The 23,458-nt window shown below is 45.0% G+C and overlaps 1 protein-coding gene across 1 annotated transcript in view; it reads right to left on the bottom strand.

The window, feature by feature from the left end:
• Positions 1 to 15,389, bottom strand: part of LOC123035583 (sulfhydryl oxidase 1-like) — a 24,928-nt gene extending 9,539 nt beyond the window's left edge. Inside the window, exons 1-8 of the mRNA XM_044453948.1 lie at positions 15,057 to 15,389; positions 13,078 to 13,178; positions 11,266 to 11,314; positions 9,639 to 9,744; positions 9,266 to 9,344; positions 6,549 to 6,694; positions 5,284 to 5,415; positions 2,673 to 2,799 (exon numbers count right to left, since the gene is read on the bottom strand). Coding sequence (XP_044309883.1) covers positions 2,673 to 2,799; positions 5,284 to 5,415; positions 6,549 to 6,694; positions 9,266 to 9,344; positions 9,639 to 9,744; positions 11,266 to 11,314; positions 13,078 to 13,178; positions 15,057 to 15,333 — 1,017 coding nt within the window. The 5' untranslated portion in view covers positions 15,334 to 15,389. The remainder of the gene's footprint in view (positions 1 to 2,672; positions 2,800 to 5,283; positions 5,416 to 6,548; positions 6,695 to 9,265; positions 9,345 to 9,638; positions 9,745 to 11,265; positions 11,315 to 13,077; positions 13,179 to 15,056) is intronic.
• Between the last annotated feature and the right edge of the window lie 8,069 nt (positions 15,390 to 23,458).

Here is a 23,458-nt window from a genome sequence, read left to right as displayed (position 1 = left end):
GGGGGGGGCCCCTAGAGAGCTCTCTCTGCCCTCAGGCCCCTCACCTCCTCCTCTAGCAGGGTCACCCACTTGCACCAAGGGCAAGTGTATCCCTGTCTCTCCCGGGGGAGAAGGGCGAACATGTCGCAGCTCTCGCAGCAGACAGCAACACCCGTGACTCCCGCCAAGGCCATCTCCTGGTCTGCCATCGGTATCCCTTCCGAGACCTTACCTTGGTCCCCTGCCTTGTCTGTCCTGCAGTTCCTCTCACTCACCCAGGTCTCCCAGACGAAAACCCACTCGCACACACACACAAGGATAAAATAAACTTAAATTTAAATTGGAAGAAAAACAAAGCACAGCACAGCACAAACAAAACAAACAAACAAACAAACCATCAAACCCCTGTGTCTCAGGGAAGGGAGTCTCCGGTCAGCCCGGGCCACAGCCAAGGGACGACGCCCCGCCCCTCTGCTCCCTCCTGGCCCCTCTGGCCCCGCCCCCTTCCTCTCCGCTGCTCCTGGCCCTCCGCTCCGCTGCCCAGCTCCTCCCTTGCCTTCGCCAGTCCCCTGGCCACTCAGCCCTCTCTCCCAGCCTGTACCTCTGCTGCTCTGCCAAGAGGCCAGAGCCAAAGGGCTGGCAGTGGCTGCGCGCAGCCTAATCAGTCTCTCATAAAAATGTCCCTCAAAAAAACATAAAAATGTGTGTATTTTTCATCCCAAACTAGATTTCTTGATTTTGCAGAATTTAAATTTTACAGGATAAGATTAAGTAACAGGAAAAATGGGATGGGTTACCAAATGGTAAGAGGTGAATGAGTGATTAAAAAAAGTGAAGATTTGGGAAGAGATTACATAGCAGAAATTCGATCAGCAAACTTTTAAAGCTCTCAAACAAGAGCAGTAGAAACTGCACTGACTAGAATATTTGACTCAGCCTCCGATTCAAACTGCGAGCTCTTTTGTCTTGGACTGATTGAGAAGTTGTTTGCTTCAATTTGGGTACCAAATCTGAGTTGGGATTCAGGGCTTTGTTGCTCCCATAAACCATGGTAGAAATTTAAAAGGTAGCTATATGTTTTTTTTCCTCTTAGTTACAATTGGTTGAAATATGCAACCATTGCAGCTCCTTAGAAGGGGACCAAGCTTCCCAGAATTCATAAGAACAGGTTCAGGTGTTGCTGTTTTGTTTTGTGCTATGTACTTTTAGAGTTTGATTTTTTAAAGGAACTCCTGGCAACATTTTTACTACTTGGCAGAACTGGATGCCTTTCACAGGTATAGCAGCCCCCTGTGAGGAAGTCTAGCATGCCAAGATTCAGATTTTGTGCAAGAGCAGCATTCACACGGTGAGGGTATCCCAAGTGGGCCATATAAGGGGAATAAGGGGGGTTGCGCTTATCTCCACCTCTCATCCACATCAACAGGAAAACAACCACAAGCCTACATGTGTCCCTAAGTAAGAAAACAGCAATGTTTCAGAAAGTAATTGCAGAGATCTATGTAGAAAGAATTCTCAAATTCTGGGAGTAGCTACATTCTTTTTTTCCTTCACTGTTTTGAACAATTTGTATGAAATCAGCACAGATCATTTACATGTCTCCAGGCAAAAAACCTGAGAAGTTACAGGTTGATAATGCTGATACAGAAGGGAGTGCTGATGCTCGGAAAGGGACTTGGGGCTTTTTAATAACGAACAACGGCATGGGAAGAATGGGGCACCAGGAAAGAGTTTTTACTGCGGGAGAAAGTCTGAGTGAAGGATCTAGGTAACATTTGAGAAAGAGAAAGGAAAGGGTTTGAAATAATTATGAAATTTAGAACTTGAAGCTTCCCACCCCATCCTAACCTAGAACATCCTCTTTGCTTCAGTTTGCTATAGTGAACAAGTAGGAAAAACAGAAGAACATGCATAATTTTTCACACATGAAAATTCACAAATCTTCTATTCCTCCCCTATAGTTGTGATTTGAAAGCTCCCAGTAAAGTATGCTCTAGGATTTGTAGGCAGGCCTGTCAATCACTCAACTCCATCCCTTCCCCCTTTCAGCATTGTTCACAGAACAAAAGCCAGAGATGGGATTTTGGAGGAGGGAACATCAGTGTCTCTGAAGATGGGCTTCTTTAATAAGCTTTTTGTGCATATAGGTTTGCTTATGGTAGCTTTAGAGGTAGGCAGGATGCAACCTGGAAAGCAGAAGACATGGTTTGAAAGAGCCCAATTTGGCTCAGCTTTTGTCTAAATTGACTTCACCAACACCAACACCTAGACCACCCCCCCAACACACACACACACACACACACACACACACACACACACACACCTTTTAGGAAGGAGAAAATTGACCACTTCTAAAAAAAAACAAAAAAAACAAACAACTGAGCAAACTTCCTCAGAAAACTTCCTTTCCCACTCAAGCCAGCATCTTTATGATGACAATTCAGCTCAGATTTTTGCTTTATAATAGGACAAGTCTCATCTTTTTTTCACAGCAAAACAGCACATTCTTAACTTACAACAAGCTTCTAAAAATGAGAGACCTCATAACATAATTCATGCTGTTCAAGAACGTTAAATATGGAGAAACTATTGCAACCACAACAGACAGGAAGTGGGTATGAAAAAGTGCAAGAAGGCAGCTTGGGAAGAATATGTGGCAAGCCCCTGTGTGCTACAGACTTCCTGAAACTTACCTCAGCCAATAAAGTAAAGAACTGCTTGAGTACAGCTAATGGCTCTTCATCAAGATAAGTGAAATGCATTTCAGTTCGTCGCAGAGTACAAAACACTGAAGACTCCAGGTCAGCCTTGTAGTCTGACCTGTGAGGGAGAGCGAGGAAGTGAGGAAGAAAGAAGGCGTGATTAATGTGGTCACCACATCATTTACAAAGCACAAATCAGCAACTTTGTTGCAAAGCACAAATCAGTCTCCTCTTGGCTCTACCAGTGGTCAACTCAGGGGGAAAGGGTGTGTGTGTGTGGGGGGGTGCGGTTAGTAGCAGCTGTGGCCACAAAATGTGATGACAATCCACAGAAGAAGTGGGAGGAGACCTGACAGGACATTCTGCATGACCCAAAGTGGACCTCTAGTAAAACTAAATCTTGATCAGGGATTTAGCCCATTTTCGATATAACTATTGTCATTTCCCAGAAGACCATTGATGTTCATCTACTGCAGCAAAAAAGTAGCGAGTCTGAGGAATGTATTGTGGCATAAGTTTTGGTGGGCTACAGGCTAACCTCCTCACACAAGTGGATCTGTTAGTCCTGAAGCCCACGTGTCTTCTCTTCCCTCCTTGGGGATTCTCCTGAGCTACAGAGCACGTTGACTAGGAAGCTGAGCTGAGCATGCAGCTCCTCTCCCTGTCCAATTCTATTTGGTTCCAGAAAAAGCATCTCCGTTGTCTCCCCATCACATGCAAAACACCCCAGGATGGGGTAGCAGGGGGCTGCAGTTCCCAACCACACCTCTTACCTTGCCTAGCCAGCCAGTTGGCAAGCACTGGGGATCTTTGCCCCATGCATGAGATGGCACTGCCGTGTCACGGGAGCAACAAGCAAGGGTGGGCAAATGAGCAGTGGTGTGCTTGCCAGGCTGGTGCTCATCTCTCCTCAAATTGCACTTGCATTTGTGATTGCTATCCGTGTTGTGCAAATGGAGAAATCGCACAAGACAATTCAGGAGCCACTGAATGTGAATGTTTCACAAACAGTTCCCAAATCTGTGCAAACTTCCAGGCCTGCACAAGTTTTCCTCCTAAAGTCTGAATGATTTAAAATGTGCACATTTTGAGAAAGTCATGTATTTTGGGAAAGTTGTGCATTTTTCATGTACATATTTGCAAAAATGAAGGCAGGGTTGGTTATTCGGGAATCCTTTGCAGAAAATGTTTATGTGCAGGATTGTGAATGGAGCATTTTTGAGTGATTCACAAAGTGAACTAACATTCTTAGACATTGAGAATAACAAGCCTGCCATCAAGGATACCTGGCTGTACAGGACAGTAAGGGTCTCTTCTCTGATCAGCCTTCCTGCTGATCCCAGGGAGAAAAGGAAGTCTATTTTGCGTCTGATTTTGTCATCTATTGCTCCCCAGCTGAACAATGGATATGCTACTTGATTTCTCTCCTCGTACGCTTTAGTTTAATACCATTTTGATTTGTTTGGAATCTGGGGGTTCACTGCATAGACATCTCAAGAGTAATCTTTCTTCCATACATGTGGTGGCAGCCAATTTCTCCATAATATTTATCAGGACGCACTTCCCTCAGAAGGCAATTTATAATTTTATAAAAATATGAGTATGCAAATTACAATTACACATATTTTAAGCACCAGTGCAAACTGAAACAATGTGCCTTCAGGTATTATGTTGAAGCCAGGAGTGATGACCACATAATATCACTCTGTAGAGGAAATTCCAAAGGGGAGCTTCTTGACTTAATGGGGGCTCAGACCCAATCTCTCGAGTCCCAAACCAATGATCTAACCATGACACCAGGCTAGCTTTCCCAACAAAGTGGCTGTGAGCTCCAGGGAAACCAGTAAGGTGGCACTCTCCCAAATACTGTAGGTCTGGCTGAAAAGGATGAGAAACACACAGCAGATTAGGCTCCACTCTGTGGGGACTGGGATTGGGCCATTAATCTGCAGGTTTTGGTATTTGTCATGACAAGACTAGGAAAATAAGGGAGTGAGGAAAGCAAATAAATCAAAGGACGTGTATTTGAGACTAGCTGAAATTCAGATTAGCTTTACTTACACTGACCTAACCTGAAAAGTTTAGGAAGGAAGATTCGGGAGCATTCTGGCTAGCGCTAACAAAAATTAGTGCAGTTACACAAATGCTGGCTCCCTCGGCTAGGAAACAGAGATGAGCACCGCCCCCTAGGTCAGGCATGACTGGACGTAACGTCAAGGGGGAACCTTTACCTTTTATAATTCTTTATTCTGTTTTGTGTTGGAGCTGTAGTGCTGTAAATTAAAGAGCTACCACTAATGGGGGACAGTGGGTTTGTGAGCTTAATGGAGAAGCCTCCTGTCCTCATTTATCTTTCATCAAGATGCTCTTATTAATCAGTCAAAGGTGGGGCTTAGGTCATGCACTGTGGCACCTCAGGAAAAATAACTACCAGTTATTCTTGGCCATCCCATCTTTCCATACAAGCTGTTGAGCTCTGGCAGGGCTTTCTTTACTCCTTGCACTAAAGCTGTGTTGGATCAGTTCTATGTAGTCATCACTGGCTTACTTACAACAGTGCACTTAACGATAAAAGGAAGAGAAGCAGCTAAATTGTTCTCACTTGTCTGCTGCCTTCCAGATGGTAGTAGGCTTAGCCTCTGGTTTAATCACTGGTTGCTCTGGTACTACGATTTTTTTGTTGACACCCGGTAGCTTCTGCAGTGCTTTTGCATAACCGGATACAGAGGCGTCCCTGGAAAGGAGTAAAATATAAGGTGAGAATCTCTTGAGATAACGGTCAGTTTTCATCTTTTAACCTATTACAAAGAGCCCCTTCAGTTGTATGCAGGTTAAACAGATTTTCTGACAAGATATTCAGGAAACATGCTGTACTGACTATTTTGTATAACATTAGTATACAGTTTTGCACAGTTGGTTCACTTCTACACTACTGTCAAAAGCTTTTCAAATATTGTTTGAAGAAAGGAAGGACTTTTGTCTCAAGGAATCTATTCCCAGAATGAAGTAAGTTACCAAGCAGATTACACAGAATTATTGTGCTGGTACCCATTGTAGTAGTACTTGTTCCAATTTTACATAAAAGCACAACTGGGCGCTTGAACTGGACCTCCATCTTTGCTTACACACACTGTCCAGTTTGAATCTGGTTAATCCCTGCCCACTCAGTGGCCTTGGTTTGAGCTTTCCCAATCTAACCAGGGTTCTTGGGATGATCAAAAAGGGTAAGCCCATGCTTTTCTTAGGAAGGGCAAGCTACAAGCTTCTTCTTCCTTTATGCATTTTGCAAAGCTATGTTTAAAATTAGCTGTCTTGCGTTCTACTAACTTTTAAAAAATGTGCTTTTGCAAGCTCCTTGGATTCATTTGATAAAGAAAAGTGTGATACACACAAACTATATTCATTGACCACAATATGGCCCCTTCTCAGACTCACTAGACACCTTCCCAAGCTAGACCTCCAGGGTATGCCATGCACGCATTTCCTCTGTTTGCCCAGATGAATAATCATGCTCTTTAAAACACAGAATTAGTCAACAAACATCCATTTCCCAGTTTAATTATATGTTTGAAACACTTCTCTGATGAGCATTATGCCCACACGGTTTGTAGAGCAATGCTGCCCAAGTCCCACAGAAATAAATGGCGTTTTCACAATAACATGTGCCCGATGGGCTGCGTGCAAACACCCCTGCCCTCGCCTGCAACCACCTGTCATCGGTGAGCATTCCTCCCCAATGCAAGAACGCTATGCAAGAAGTTTCAATAGGTATGGTGTTGTTAAATGACTGGATTCCACAAGTCCCACAAGAATATCATCATATAAAGAGGGCAAGTGCAAGTGGGCAGACAATGGGCTGTGACTCACGAAAGCAGGAATACACAGGAGTTTTGGTCGTGAAACTGGAAGAGAGAAGGGTAGGAGGTGACAGCACATGCGCTCGCCAGCTTTTCATCCTTCTTCAGGACTCTCCTCACAGTAATGTTCTGGAACTGGGCCATGTTCAGAATCACCTAAGATCAGAGGCACGTATTGCATTAGTTACTGCTGCAGGCGGAGCTGCTCTCTTACCACTACACACCATCCACCTTCTTCTAACCTCCTGGCTGAATTGTAACCTTTATGATACCCAGTGGAATATACATTGCTTGTGTTCTGCATTGCCTGTAAGGGAACGATCGCTCCCAAGAGCTGCATTAAAAAATGAGGGTGGTGCACTTGTGCTGCCTTTGACAGCACCAACTGGCACCTGGTGTATGGGATGTTGGTCCATCTGGCCCAGCACAGCTGATGCTGGCAGGCAGTGGTTCTCTGGGGTTCCAAGAAGCTTTTCCTGTCCTACCTGGAAATTACACCTGGAACCTTTTCCATGCAAGGCACGCTCAGCTACTGGCTCTCCAAACAGACTCCCTTAGCCAAGGGTAGTTTTTCTTCCCTCTGGGGAGAGGGCAGTGGGCAATGCATGCTGCCAGGCCTTCATGTAATCTTTTCAAATGCTCACAGATCCCCCCAGGCTGCTTTGAGTACAACAGGAATGCTTGCAGACTCCTCTTGGCCTTCAGAACAAGTGCCTGGAAGTGGCCTGAACAAACATATCCTTTGCTTATTCTTTCTGTGATTTCAGTGAAGTCATTTGTTGCTTCTGGAAGGTGGGGAGATGCCATCTTTAGGGAACAGGAATAGAGGTATAGCGGAAAGGAATCATTTCATCGCAGGTCATCCTGATTCCTGGCAGGCAAACTTTCTGTTTGGCGGTTCAGCTACATCATCACACTTCTGTAAAGGTGCCCATTGCAGTAAGGAGAAGCCAAACGAACCTATGCACATACCAGGCCAACTGGTAAAGCACAAACCCAGGTAAGGCACTGCCCATGTGCCTTGCCAAAACAAAACAACCAGCCATGGCTCCCTTGCCCCCCCTCCCCCCACACACACACAGGAAAAATACCTGCCCTCAGGGAGAAACATGCTGATAGGTGGATTACAATGGGAACGAGGGAATAAAGCTGCTTCTACCAGTGCTACAGTCCCGATCCAACACATAAAAGAAGGCCTAAACATGCGAACATCCTCATATCTCACTTGATCTTTAGACTGCAAGAACTGACCCGAACAGTTAAATCAAGAGTTTCCCTATTTTCTTAAACAACTGGGAAATGCAGTCCCAGATGGCTGCCAGGTGCTCTTTGGGACTTCCCGCAGAGTCAGAGCATTCTTTCCATGCTGACTGCAGCTTCAGGGTTGGAGGACTGATCCTGGAGAGGGCATTGGCTGGGTGTTCTGGCAGACAGGAAGGGGAGACGTGAGGCTCTGACGGGATAAGATGTATCATGGTGTTGCCTCCATCTGTCCTCCCTGTGAGTTGTGGCAAAACACTTAGATGGCCAAAAGACTTTTGCAGGGTGGTAAAGGCACAGGGGGAGCATCCTCAGCAGGTTGACCATAATCCTCTGCGGTCAGAGGGTTATAGGCAGCCATGTTGAATGAGAGCAGTCCTCCTTACCTGGAGTTGTGGGTAGCCAGATTCAGGATAGATAGCCATCAGCATCTAAAGCCCTGCTGAGTTTTGAGCAGATTTACAAAATGAAGCTTTCCTGCCTCGTTAAGACCAACTATGACTGGCACAATTAAGGGGCCTGCAGATCTACAGCCTCTCATGACATGCCCTAAAATGTCTTGTTCTGGCTTCTGCTATCCACAAAACACCCTAGGAAGGTTGGCCATGATGGCAGAACTTCCTTTTCCACACTATAGATGCCGGTGGCCAAGGATCTTCCTCAGCAGCCCTCCCTGGGAGGTTAGAATTACTACTGTAGACGTACAGTTTATTAATATGAGACAAGATTAAATATCGAGCTGATATTTTATTTACTGGGGAGTACAACAGGGTTATTCTGCCTCTCTTTACTGTACTTAAGGCCTTTCCAGAGGTACATGCACATTCCATGAGATGCCCGTCACATCCAAGTAGAACATCTGCCAGCTGGTGCCCTGCCGTCAGATGGCCACTGCTGCACCTCCAAACTGTTTCCATGGTTATGCCATGGCTGCCCTAGGCCATCCCCCTTACCAAACATTGATCCTTCACCTATAGAATATTTGCCCCAAAGAGGCTTTTGAAGCCTGAATCCTGCGAACTGACAGCCCACCCCTGCCCCCTGCTGCTGCCTTTCCCCACTTCTAGGGAAATGGAGAGAGCAGCATTGTTCCTCCAGGCAGCAGAGGCAAAGTCAGGCATCCCTGAATGAAGCCTGGCAAATACGTCCACACGTGTCACAAGCCCATTTTGCTTTTATTTGTCTGTTTACTCCCACGTGGCTTAAACCATCTGTAGTTCAAGGAAAAAAAAGTTTTGCAAACTGTCATTATCCTGTGCTTGGAGAAGGTGCCGGTCTCCTCCTCTGACAGTTGTGCCAAACGGGGGATTTCTCCAGGCACAGCATGCCATGAAAGCCGCCCCTGCAAAAACCCCTTATCTGCACACCTGCTAAAAGGAGCAGGGGCCATTCTTAGTTCATGCAGGTAACCAGGCAAGTGGAGATTTGCAAGTCTGCTGTAATGCTTATATTAACATTAAGAGTTACCTCGCTGCCCAAAGTTGATGATTCATCCTCAAATATCAAGAACACCTTATTTCCCTGGGTTTGGAGGTCATCGCTGGCACTATAAATGACAAAGAAAAGGACAGGCTGAACAGAACTTGTGACAGCTACTTTCTCGCACATTCCCAGCACGGACTTCCCAGCGTCATTCCATCAAAGGAGATCCTCCCAGTCACTTAGCATTTATTCCTGGATATAAACCTAACACAATACCTATCCTCTGCCCAGACTTCACACATGGACATGTGGTCCAGTGAGAAAGAATAAAATTTCATTTAGAAATGCAGAGGAAAAACGCTCTCTCAGAATGAACCTAAAGTGCTCTGTTCTGTGTCATCGTCTTTTCTTACTTTACCTGAGTGGCGTCAGTATAGGGGCATCAGGGGACCAGTATGCTTTTTCGTGCTTTGCTACCAATGCAATGATCTCTTTCTTCAGGCTTTGTGGGCTAAGCTCAGTGACTGTGGATGGAATAAAAGCATATTATGATTCACTCCCATGTCAGCCATCAGTTCCACATGCCACTAACAAACAGCTGCCACAAACAACAAGCAAACACAACAAATCCCATCAGAGTTCGTTGATCGGATGAAGAGATTTTGGCATGAGGACTAACCCTATTCTTCCCACAGCAGCAGCATCACTCCCTTGTCTTGCAAAGGCATCCCCCTTAGAAGCCTTAGGCATTTGTGCGACGCACACAAACTGTATAACATTTTCCTCCAGTTGCTGCATTCATATTAGAAGCTGAGAGAGAGAGAGGAGCCCAGGGGACTCCCAGCAACAATGTTTTCCAGCATCAGTGGCAAATTGCTGGTTGCAGCACAATGGTCCTTCTGAAGCTGCCCCAGGGGACCCACTCTATCATTTTAAAACCCAGGGCTTAGGGGCAAGTGACTGCTGCCTGTTGGATATGAGAAAAGGCACAGGGAGAGCCATGCTGGATCAGTCCAAGAGGCCATTCCAGCCAGCATTCCATTCAGAGAACAGCCAACCAGCTGCCCTGGGAAAACCCACAAGCAGGACATGACTGTGACAAAACTCCCCTGCCCATATGCCCCAGCAGCTGGGGTATGTATTCCCCCTTTAGTACAGGAGGGAGCATATAGCCAAGATGACCCATAGCACCAACAGCCTTGTCCAATCCCCTTTTAAAGCAACCCCAACCAGTGTCCATCACATCTTCTGGTAGTGAATTCTATTCTTCAACTATGCACTGTGTGAAGAAGTACTTCCTTATCTGTCCTGAATCTCTTGCCAATCAACTTCATGGGATAACCCTGGACTTGAGTATTACGAAAGACAAGGGGGAAAGTCTCCCTGTTCACTTTCTCTGCATCATGCAAAAAGGTGTGTATATCAGTCATGTGTCTCCCCACTTTCTAAGCTAAACTGTCCCAGATGTTGTAGCCTTTCACTGCAAGGGAATTGCTCTAGCTCTTTCACCATTTTAGATGCTTCTTTTCTGCACCTTTTCTAAGACTACAGTATTTTAGGTTCAGTGTTGAAGTACAGCCACAGCAGAGACTTCTGTAAGGGCAGTATGAGATTGACAATTTTGATTTTAATTCCTTTTCTTATCATACCTAAAAATGGAATACGTAAGATGAAGAGATTATGAAAGCATGTAGAAATGATTATGCCTATACATGTTTTTCAGTGAAATGCCACATCAGGAGACCAATTCTAAACATGCCTTTCTAAACAAGTGTTCCAAGGCTAGAACATATATTCCCACAACCTGGATTAATTTAGGTACAGATTTGTGGGGAATACATATGTATGTATGAAAGTTTGCCCCCCAAATGAGAATATGAATTAATTCCCTCTAATTGATTTCCAGAGGAGGGACATTTCATTATTTCAGCAGGTGATCAAGCGAGAAAGAACCAGAAGCCCAGCCCCTCCAAGTGTCCTCAGCAGTGATACCTTGAGATCTAGGGAGAACATTAACTTAGATGAACTCATGTCAGGATACGTACCATTGACCTTTTCGCCTTCACCATAATATTTGGAGAATGGCTTGAAAAACTGAAAGGAAATAAACCACAGTGTTTGGTTTGGCTGTTAGAAATCCATTTTGCAAGCCTGCTGCCATACATTGTGAGGTATCAAATTTCTCATGCAAATGAATTGCCAGGTTAAAAGCCACAACTAGACTAAACAGCAAGAATTGCTATTGTGTACATTAATTCCAGATCTGTAAGAACGGAAGTGCTATAGATTTAACTGAAATCTTCCTTGAAGTGTTTAGGAAAGTTCTGAGTTGGTGTTTCAGAGAAAAATGAAGAGGGAAGCAAGCAGGCAAACTCTCAGAAGAATAAATCCAGTTAATACCATCTCCTAGAACAACTCCTGTTGAACAGAGAGATGCCAGGCAAACGCTGACAGTCGTATGCACTGGGCTTAGAAAAAAATAAATGAGTTAAAAGAATTTTGCAGCTTCAGAAAAGTTTGGCAGGGAAATGGGTACACTCTCTACAGGTTTAATAGTTACAAACTTATTATGATGGCTAGGGTGGTGGTGGAAATGCAAATAATGCTTGAGATGTTTATGCATATTTATCTCTCTGTATCTGTTTGGGGTACTCATATTTGTGACCAGGAACAACAAAAAGAAGGCTGGATATATAATGGGACTTACTCTTAACAGAGTATCCACCCATCCATATACACAAAAAGGTAAGAAAAGAAAATGCAGTCTCAAAAAAAGGAGGCAGTAAGGCCAGAGAGTTCTACAACATTTGCCTATGTTAATTTCTGTGTCAAAATGCAAATTTAGAAATTATTAGTGTCATTCCAATAGGAATAAAGTAGTGCGAAAGACTGTGATCAGGTGACTATGAGCTTTCTCAGTCTGTTGTCCTGGCACTGGATAACTTCAAGGTCTGTGCTGTTGTCCATTCTTAAGGTGCTTCTGGATTTAGGCTCAGCAGCCCTTCAAGCAGTTGCTCCTCTGTAAAGCAGGCTAGAGGGGCTCTTTCTCTGTCAAGAATTACAACTTCCTGAATGCTAGGGCTCGACCATACGCAGTTGTCTGGGGCAATGGGGAGGGCAGGGACACCAAAGCCTGTGCCAGGGACCCTACACTGAAAAGCCTCCAGCCAGGAAGGCTGGCATCGGCTAGCTGGATCCAAAGCTCCCGTTTCCTTGCTCTAGCTGTAATGAGTCCTGCCCTGGCACTTGATTCCTGCTAATATTGCCCATGCACAGTCAGGGAGAATCAGCATGGTAGGAGAAGGATCACACGAATTGGGAGTGGGGAGATTGCAAGGTAGCAGGAACCAGTGCTGACAGGCAGTGAGGTGAGCCTCTGGCTTCCTGAGAGCAGCTTATGTTTCACCCAGTAAACGAATAGCAGAGGAAAGTATGGCTGCATTGCTTACATATTATAAAATGGTATGGGAAAACACAGATCAGTCAACATACAGAACTCCACCACTGGATTAACATAATTAGATATTGGAATAGAACCAAACATAAGGAAAATGTAAGACAAAACAGTGTAAGTAGATATTGTTTAACAATAATTTATAAAATTACTACCTCACATTAACATGCACAACTTTTACTTTTATCATTATTAGAGCATATTAACATTTAATTATAATACTTTTAAAGCAAATACAGAGATTAAGACATAAAGAGGGGAAAGCCAACTGGATAATAACTGTAATTCAGATTATCGTGTCATGTGCCATATTGAAACAGGAAACAAAAAAGAAAGAAGCCGGGAAGATCTGACTGAAGCAGGCTTTGGGCTCTGCCATCCCCAGATTCCCCCTAATCTTTACCTTCACGATTGGGTAATCCACGATTTCATTATCTGCACATATCTTCTCATTGGCCATATCACCACAGTCCACCACCGCCAACTTCACAGCAGGCCACCAATCTGAAAAGAGGTGGACATGAAGTCACATGGGAGGAACAAAGAAGAACTTCACAGGCAACAGCACCATTTGTCCAACAGTTGTTTATTCAACAGGAGTTGGTATTAAATGGAATTGTGCTTCCTTCTTATTCTGAGAATTTGCTGGACAAAAAGAACTTCCCCAGCCTGGTGACCTGCAGATTCTTTGGATCACAACTCCTAGCTTTCCCAACCATCACACAGGCTGGTTACAGCTATTGGGAATTGAAGTCCAACATGTTTGGAAGGCAGCAGGCTCAGGAAGGAAAAGAATCAGGGCCATAAGATCCTAAGGTGACAGCTAGTAAAGAAAGGAAAAGAGGCTTGAAAGAAGGTATTTGTCCTGCAGAATAATGGGCAAGGAGGCTGAGGGATAGAATCTGAGAGAAGTAGAATGGGCATCTGGAATGGGCAAAGAGAGCTACACATCAAAAAGATCTGCCAAGATGAGCAAGGTTGAGATTAAGCTGAGGATTTGAACTTTGAAAAGTTTAATTGTAATTAAACTTTAGATAGCATTGTTAGCATTGTTTCCGTGAAACCAAATGTATACCTAACTGAAATAACAATTGCCACTAATCTATCTGAGCTGTTTTGGGTGATAGAGCTCAAAGCATCTGTCTTACGAGGCTGTTCAGGATCTCCATTTTAACACAAAGCAGAGGTTTAACTCCAGCCAAGCTGCAAAGAAGAATGCTTGTGTGCATTGTTGTAAACCATCCTGAGATGTCAGTAATGGGATGGTCTATAAAAGCTTTAAATAAAATAAGTAAAAATAAATAAATAAGTCTACTGACCTCTGAACCTCAGCACTGTTATGAAATGTCATTACTCCAATACCTTGTGTTTACAAGAGCCTGAGAGACAGCAGTGACAAAGGGAGCGCTCTCATATACGTGCTCCCTGCACTGTTAAAACATGCTGAAAGTTTGGAATTTGGCTACATGGATAATGGTCTGAGTAGTACAGCAGGGGGCTAAGGACGTGAATGCTGGCAGCAATGGCTGCTGTGAATTCTTGCCATGCCCAGATGCTCTGCTGAGGAGTTGCAGGCAGGCCGACAACCGTGACCTCTCTCACCTGTGGATAGCAATGGGAATGAGAATGCTCAGCCCTGCTGGGAACCATCACTTACACAGAGTGTCTTGAGGCAGTTTGCTAGAGGGTTTCTCACATCCTGTCTTGCAGGTCAGGGGACAAAAGAAACCAGCACTGTTAGGAACCACCACTTCTGACAGATCTGTGTGTGTGAGTGTGAAAGAGAGGTTGCCAATGGTCTCTGTAAATGGGAGTGGATATCTGTGTGGAGGGAGAAAGAAGTGTGCCTGCCCTTCTGCAAAAGCATAGTGGGGGGGTGGGGGGCAGGCTGTCTCTCCGCAGGAGTGCAGGTGCATCTGTCTGTATGAATGGGGCTGACTGCGTGAGCGGTGTGTGAGAGAGCAATGCTGCCTTTTACCTGTGATCCTGCTTCAGGGGGTATTAGAGGCTACTTTTCAAAATCACTTGGAAAAGCTCTGCCGGACAGCACTGTGCGGACACAAAGACGGAGCAATGTGCTTCGCCGCCATCTCCACCACAGAGCAGGCTCCAAGCTGGGCCAGCCCCTGTTCTGGTGAGTTGCCTGCCACGTGCATCCACACCATCATCCCAGCTTCTTAGATGTTCTCAGATACCCAGTACAGTGGGGCGCCAAACAGGCTCTGTGAGCAGGGATGGTGCCCTTTCGTCTGCATCTCACAGAGCGACCCCCCTTCAAGGAGCACACCGGCCATGAGGGCAGCAGAGGCTCCTCCAGAGCGCCCAGGACGCCCTTTCTGGAGGCCGCCAGTGCCTCCTGGGAGCCGGAGCCTGCACACTTACCAATGACCTCCTTGGCCAGGTCTAGCCAGACGGGGACAAAGTCGACGCTGTCATCGCACCAGTTAGCATAAAACTGGACCGCCCAGGCGCTGCGCGAGTAGAGGATGAAGTTCTTTAGCGTGTTTGCGTCCAACACCTTCACCCCGTCTTGAGGCCCGTAGTGGACGATGCCGCAAGACCGGGAGAAGGGCAGAAGCAGCGAGACGGAGACAGCCAGCAGGAGGAGGCCGGCGGGGCGCGGGAGCCCGGGACGGGCGCGGGAGAGCCAGCTTTGCATGACAGGGACGAGGAGGAGAGGGCCTGCCGCGAGGAACCGCACGGTGCTCGACTGCGAGGGGAAACGCTGAGGAGCCCCTAATAACACTTGCAAGCCCCACCCCCTGGACACCCCCCCCCCCGTGTGTCCACAGCCTCCCTGCAGCCTTCCCGAAAGAGCAGCCCTGAGGGCCGGCACTGCGAGTAAGGGGGCTGCTCCCTCTTGCACCCACCCCCAGCGCCTGGCGAGAGCAGCACGGAGCGCTCGAGGCCAGCCCCTCTCTCCCCCGTGCCCAAGCCGAGGGCGAGATGGGCGCGGCTTCTGCCAAGTGGCCGTGCTGGCATCGTGAGAAGCGGACTGTGAATTGGCGGGAGAGAGGGGAAAAAGAAACGGGGGGGGGGGGGGGGGGGGGGGGGGGGGTAGGAGAAAAAAGGCCGGGGGGGGGGGGGGCGGCGGCGGCAGGAGTCTAGAAGAAAGACGGCCTGCTTTTCTTCATTGAGAACATGTGCACGGCCTTGGCGCACTGGTGTTGCAGCAACAGATTTCCAAACACTTCCTATTTAGAAAAGGTGTGGGTGGGGAGGAACTTTACTTTCTGTTCTGCTTAATGTATATGGCAAATGACTGGATCTCAAACAGTCTGAAATGCTGGGTAGAATGACACAGGCAAATGAAGAAACGTCTCATGGTTTATAAACCCAGCCACAGACTACAAACTTGTGTTGGTTTTATGTCTGTTTAATTACCATGAATTTGCAAAGCATGGCTATTTGATGGCTCTGCAGGGTAAAAGATGCAACAGGTTAACCTGCACATTAACTAGTTTTTTAAACCTGACAAAAAGCGAAGTGTGAATCTTCCAGCACCTGCTGACATTTGTCTTGCGTGCATATGGAAATATGCTTCACTTACTTCACTTAGTTCCTAGGTGACCCTGGTTAAGGGGTTTAATAGGATGCTTGGCATAATCAAGTCCTTTCCTACTCAATGTGATTTCTGCACATTAATGAGTTTATTGTTAAATTGAACACTTGAACCCTCTTGAATAAACACAAGTTTCCATTGAATAACAAGTTTCCATATTGTATTTCAATGTATTTTATTGTGTTGTAAGCCGCCCCGAGGTTTCGGCAAGGGGCGGCATAGAAATGTTATAATAATAATAATAATAATAATAATAATAATAATAATAATAACCCAGTCAATCAGATTTATCCATGTTGATTAATGATGTTCACATTGATATTTGCTGTGGACAGCTGCCCAGCCAAGGTGCAAAGGCAGCATTGTACTCTCTCTAAGAAGAGCTTTTCTAAAAGAAAGTCTCGAGTTGCTGTTAAGAACTTTTTCTATATGAGGCATCTCCTAACTTGTGATTGCTTACTCATGGTTGTTAACAAGTCTTTTGGATTACGTTGCAATCCTCCAGTTTGTTGCTGTTTTCATGAGCACTTTTTCAAAGTTTTTTTTAGAGTGGGGAAAAGGGGGTATTATTTCTGAAAATGAATGAAATGTTCCTACTTTTGTAACTGCAATATTCCATTACTCTATAGTGCCACCTAGAAATTTTATGTGTCAGAAAAGCAGGAGAGGAAAAGCTCTTGGTGTTGATTGCAGATCTAAATATCATGACAAAACCAAAAGAAAATACAGTGGTTAAAAGCCTCTGGTGGAAAAACTCTTGATCCACTGTATCTGCCTTTGATTTTGTGACAGAAGTAAGGTCTGAGCTCATGGAGGAAAACACAGATATGTGGCAGCATATCATGAATTTACTCAACTGCAAGGCTGTTTACCATGTAGTTTCTTAGGACCTGGAAATGTTCTCTAGGTTTCAAAACACCATAACTTAAAAAAGGGCTATATTGTATTCACAAACCAGATGTAGTCTTGTGCATGTGGTTAGTGCCTGTACTTAAAGCTTGTTCCAGTCAACATGGTTGGTTTTCTTAAGGAGACTCAGGGAAGAGAGAGAGAGAGAGAGCTCTTACTTTCAGGTAAGGTTCAGCAGATGTGAAGGAAAACAGGTGTGGTTATTTAACCATGCAGGTCAGTTTCTAACAGTTCTAACTGATTCTTCCCATTGTGATACTGTGCAGGTAAGGCTATTCAAATACCTAACACAATCTGAGCTAGAGAACCACAGGAAGAAAAGACAGCTTGACCTTCCCCATCTGCCACTCCAGGATTCTGGACAATGTTTTGCCAGTTATCTGTCTATAACAAGGGGCTCAATAATAACTATTCTCCTCTACAACATAGCCATTGTTTTCTTTTGCAAAACATCACACAGGCAAAGCAAGTTACCTCTATATTATGGGACTGGTTTATAAGCCTTTTTTCTGTGTAAAATGCAGTGTGCCTAGATGAAGCAGCAGTGGTAGTGGGCATGATCTCAGACTGACGATCTCCTCTGTCGGAGGGTTGGTTTATATAGCCTTGTAGAGCTTTTCCACCTGAGCTCATTTCCTTTCTCCTTGCTGCCTCCAACATGTCTTGGCACCCTCAGTGCTGCACAGACTCCCATTCTTGCTTGGTCTGACATACCTGCTCCATGTACTCCTGCTCCTTTTCTCCCTGGAGTGCCACACTAAGTCACTCCTTTTCCAGCAGCTGCTTTGCTACTGTTATTTCAAACATGGAGGAGCTGTTTCATCTAACACGATGTCTGAGACTGGCTCTATTGTTATATAAGTAGTTGTTCTCATTTTACATGTAATCCACAATGGGGGCATGATTTCAGTCCTGGGTGTGTTATTTATTGATATAATGGATTTATATGCCACCATAATAGCCCATACCTGGGCTTTCTGTGTGGCTCACAACAGAGTATAGTACAGAGAATATCCAATTTCTTCTCGGTTAAATCCCTGTTCACTTAGTGCCCTTGGGCAGGTCTTGGGCAGATGTCTGTCAACCTAGCCAGGGTTGTTTTGAGGATGAATCCATTTTCATGGGAAAATTATGTTTCATATTTTTTTCAAACCATATTTTAACACTCATGATTTTACAAGTGTGTTGGAAAAAATAGGCAATTTTTGCAAGAGGTCTAGTGTCCAAAAGGTGGACATTTCCATGGGTGGCTTTTCACTGATCAGGCTCAGTTTTCTTATTCTCAGTCTAACACTGAACTGGTGCTAGTATTCAGTAGTGCTAGTGGTCTTTTCTTATTTGATGCTGCAGTAGAAAGTGGAGTTTTGTTGTTTCTGTCTTTTGCTATGCTATAATTTGATGTGTTCCAATTTATTCATTTCAAATTGAAAGCTGCTTGAATTTTGATAAAGAAAAGTGTGGTAAAAACAAAACTATGTTTTCATTAACTGCTTGTATGAACAGCCCCTTCTCAAATTGACTAGACAGCAGTGCAAACTGGATACCAACTAGATGAACCAGCGCTTACCATAGACTTCCAGCCTTTGTCCCAATAAAATTAATTATGTTATTTAAAACAACAGAATGATTCAGCAAAGATTAACTCCCCATATTAATTGATTATATTTTTGAAACATTTTTCTGATATGCATAATTGACTCTGGTGGAAGAATTTGGTTTATTCAGAATTTAGGATCTTTATATTTAGAAATTTAAAGTACACACACAAAACATTCAATCTACTGAGCACAATCCCAATTATTTCCATGTGGTTTACACAAAAAATCCTATCAAAGACTTACAAAAATGAATTGCATTTTCACAGCAACATGCACATTTTGGATAAACTCTAGATTAGTCATCTTTGAGCCTCAATTCCCAGACTATTTAATAGGAATGCATAAGAATGGAGCTTTAAAATGATTACAGATATGCAGTAAAAGCGTTGTTATATACAAAGCAGAGAAGTGAATAGGCAGGTTAAAAATAGCAGTGGCTCATGAAAAGATGGATTTGCAGGAACTTTGCCTTGAAAGCAGGAAGACTGATGTGAGAGCAGTGACATTGCATCCTCATTGAGGTTCAGGACTCTGCTCATACCAATGTTTGCACATTGGGCCATGTCCAGCATTATCAAGAAGCAGAAGTTACATTTGTTCCTGTTACAAATGGAGCTGGTTTCTTACAGCTCTAGGCCACCTCCGCTTCTCTAAGGTCATAGAATCATAGAATAGTAGAGTTGGAAGGGGACATGAAAGCCATCAAGTCCAACACCTGCTGTTGCAGGACACTGTGTTACCCCATCCCACTCAGGTGGCTGTTCAGTTTCTTTTTGAATGTCTCTAGTGTGGGAGAGCCCACCACCTCTAAGCAGCTGGTTCCACTGTTGTATTGCTCTGACAGTGAGGAAGCTTCTCCTGATGTCCAGCCTGAATCTGGGTTGTTGCAACTTGAATTGATTATTCTGTGTCCTACACTCTGGCATCAGCAAGAAGACATCTTGACCTTCCTCTTTGTGACAGCCTTTGGGGTACTTATAGAGGGATATCATGTCCCCCCTCAGTCTTCTCTTCTCAAGGCTGACCATGCCCAATTCTCTCAGTCTCTATTAACAGGGCAATGTTTTCAAACCCTGGATCATTTTTGTTGCCCTCTGCTGGAGTCTTTCTAATTTACCAGCATCTTTCTTAAATCTTGGTGCCCAGAATCGAACTCAATATTCCAGGTGAGGTCTGACTAGTGAGGAGAATAGAAGAACTCCTACTTCTCATGATTTGGAAGTAATACTTCTGTTAATGCATTGCAAAATAGCATTTGCCCTTTTGGCAGCTGCATCGCATTGTTGGTTCATGTTTAGCCTATTGCCCACAATCACTCCAAGATCTCTCTTAGTTCTGTTGAGCCACGTATTCTCCATCGTGCATCAATGCATTTGGTTACTTTTTCCTAGGTGGAGGGCTTGGCACTTGTCCTTATTGAATCTCATTTTGTTGCTTTCAGCCCAGTGTTCACGTTTATCGAGATTGCCCTTTCTGACTTCTAGGGTGTTTGCTATTCCACCCAGTTTTGTATCATGTGCAGATCTGATTATCTGTCCTTGTACTTCCTCATCTAGAACATTCATGAAGATGTTGAAGAGCACTGAGCCCAGGACTGAGCCCTCCTCTAGTTATCTCTACCCAATTTGAGAATGTGCCATTGAGGAGCACTCTTTGTGTCCAATTTAGCAGCCAATTTTGGATCCACCTAATAGTTTTCCCGCCTAGTTCAGTTTTTGCTAATTTGCTTATCAGATTGTGGTATAACACCATGTCGAAAACTTTGCTAAAGTCTAAGTAGATTATGTCCACAGTGTTCCCTTTGTTCATGTGGGAGGTTACCCAGTCAAAGAATGAGATTAAATTAGTCTGGCAGGATTTATTTTTGATAAATCCATGCTGGCTTCCATTTATCACGGCATTTTCTTCATGATGCTTGTAAATGGATTCTTTAATAATTTGCTCCAGAATTTTTCCAGGGATTGATGTCAGACTGGTCTATAGTTCCCAGGTTCATCTTTTTCCCCCTTTTTGAAGATAGGAACAAGATTAGTCCTTCTCCAGTTGTCTGGCACTTCTCCTGTTTTCCAAGATTTATTGAAGCTAATAGCCAGTGGCTTCGAGAGTTTCTCGCTAGCTCTTCTATGACTCTGGGATGCAGTTCATCAGGCCCTGGAGATTTGAAAGTGTTTATTCCACCTAGGTATTCCTTGACCATTTGTCATGACTGAACTACAAATATGATACCCAGTGGAAAAGGAGGCATCTCTTAGTGACCATAAAGGAAATATCCCCAGGGTCTATAGTGAAAAATAGTGAGCTTTTCCCTAAGGGGCAGCAGGTAATGGAAGTTGCTGGGCCCTCTGAGAGTCCCTTTGAATGCTTCTAGAGTCCCTCAAAGGGTTCTGAGTGCTCAGCAGGAATGCGTCACACACGCAGTTGACTTGCACAACAAGCGCCAAGGTGCACCCCGCTTCACCCACCCCGCAGCCACATGCACATCCCTGGCTTTGTGACTATCACTGAAAGCTTTTTGCTCTTTCGGTAAGCCAAATCAGCCCTGTCTGCAAGCAACAGGGCTCCTGAAGCATTGCTGAGGTTCATAGGCACAGCAAAATGGGAGATTTGATGTGGATGACACATTGGACAGAAAGTACATGTCCTGCAGGACTGGTGTGCAGTGTCATTGACTTTTGGAAAGACGTCCAGTTCAGTAAACAGAAGCAGAGTAAATATATGATTGTTTACCTGTACAAGTAAGTCACCTGGAACTGTACAGCGAAAGGATGCAAAAAGAGGATCCCCCCCAATTAGATGCCCTAGAGTCTCGGGGAGGGGGATTGGAAACAGAAAAAAATGTTATAGGACCAAACTATGGCTTTTGCCTTACAGATTGTATACCTAAAGTGCCTCAGAGCAGCTTAGGAAGCTGTCCTTGAAGGCAATGTTTCCTCTGTCACTCTAGGAAGAAGGTTTCTTTGACGGGAATCAGTGAATCTGTTCCTACAACACATTCCCCTTCTTTTTTTGGTTTTGTCCTGAAATGATACAGGTAGTAGAAAATGGAATGTCAGGTTCCTTCAGCAAGAAAGTGGATTAAAGGAAGGAAAAGGCCTGTGAACTAGGATTCCTGTTGGTTTCACCACTCTGAGTGGAGTTTTGCCTGATCAAAGCAGCTGCCCGGTCTCTGAAATGGTTCTGGACAGAAGTTGGATGTGAGTGGTGTGACCGTGGTGGATGCATTGTGCCTTGGGACTAAAAAGGGTGCCCACCCCTTCCAAATGATGATTCAGGTGTTATAATAACGGAATGTGGGAAAGGCCACACAGTGTCCATGTGCTAATGTAGTTAAGATCACATTTTGCTATTGATGGAGAATTGAGTTTCCCTGTTCTTTTTGGTGGGCAATTTTGGAACTGTAAAAGTGCTGTGGGCAAAATGGCTGCCATGGCAGATTGGCCCATTCAATAACTGACTGCCACGATGGGGGAGGCCATTCACAAAATACCAGTTTCTCAAAAGGGAAAAAAGGGAAACTAAAAGCAAAGCAACTTTCCCGAGAACTTAAGTACAAGGCAGAGGAGAATCTGAGCTCTGAAATGCAAAATCAAGCTTTTGATCAAGTTTTCTGTTCCAGAATGCATTCCACACAAGGCACACGGAGCAGGCTCAAAAAGCTGGCAAAAGAACTGAGTAAAAGGCCAAATCAAATATTTGCTTCCACAAAACACAACCAAATCCCCATATCAGAGGAGACAAAACGGTTACTTCAAAGAAGCGCAAACATGCTGGCAGAACAACCCAGCCTAACAAAACGCACACCCACACACAGGGCATGGGCAGTGATGCAAGCAGCCCCAGATCACTGAATCACTGTCTAGTTGCCATCCTCTGCTCCTTCCCCATGAAATCCTTGCAGTTACCGGGAAGCACTGGCACTCACCCCATTAGCAGAGGAATAAAGACTGCTATTGCATCAGAGCACCACCCTTTTAAAACTAGTTTCCACACAGAACTTGCTTGATGCGTTCACTGAGTCCAGAGTCCACCATTGCCCGATTGCACCACTGCTGCTCTGCTTTCTGGGAAGCCACCTGACTGCAGCAATGGGCCGTGCCAATCCTTACTGGATCTCTGTGGACAGCGAGGCCCTGGCAAGAGCAGAGTGACACACTGACCACTCACATGGTGTCCAGAGGCTTTCCTCATCTCTTGCTTCCTCTTTCTGGAGAACATAGATGTGGCTTTCCCTGCAGAAGGGATGAGTAGGAAGCACCCTTTGCATCAGAACGCTCAGGGATTTGGAAGGAGCCCTCCTGTGGCCAGCGGCCTTCGCTGTCACAAACGTGGGTGACGCTGAGGCCTAGCCACCACTCAAGCAAGCTGTTAAAAGGTGGGCGTCCCCTCCACTACCCTCTTCCAAGCCACACTGTGTTCCATGTTCAAGTGTTCTGTGACTGGACGGCACCCCAAGAAGAGACAACACTGCAGGGAACCCCCAGTGCAGGGGGAGGGATGCAGCTTGTGTATTAAAGGGACAAGCCTGTCTCTCCTCACAGGGTTTCCACCCTTTTGAAGTGCACAGCAACATGTGGGGCACACTTGGGGCAGCGGACCTCCCCCAAGGACACTCAGGGACTGTGGCTAAAAGGGGAGATCGCCCTTTTCCGCAAAGTGTGGGGAGAACACACCCTTTGCAAGGAGAGGCCCTGTCATACTGTACTTTGACAGCTGGA

The sequence above is a fragment of the Varanus komodoensis genome, unplaced genomic scaffold, assembly GCF_004798865.1.
Source record: "Varanus komodoensis strain SLA01 unplaced genomic scaffold, ASM479886v1 scaffold7_1, whole genome shotgun sequence".
Classification (NCBI taxonomy): Eukaryota; Metazoa; Chordata; class Lepidosauria; order Squamata; family Varanidae; genus Varanus; species Varanus komodoensis.
This window is presented reverse-complemented; position numbering and strand designations above follow the sequence as displayed.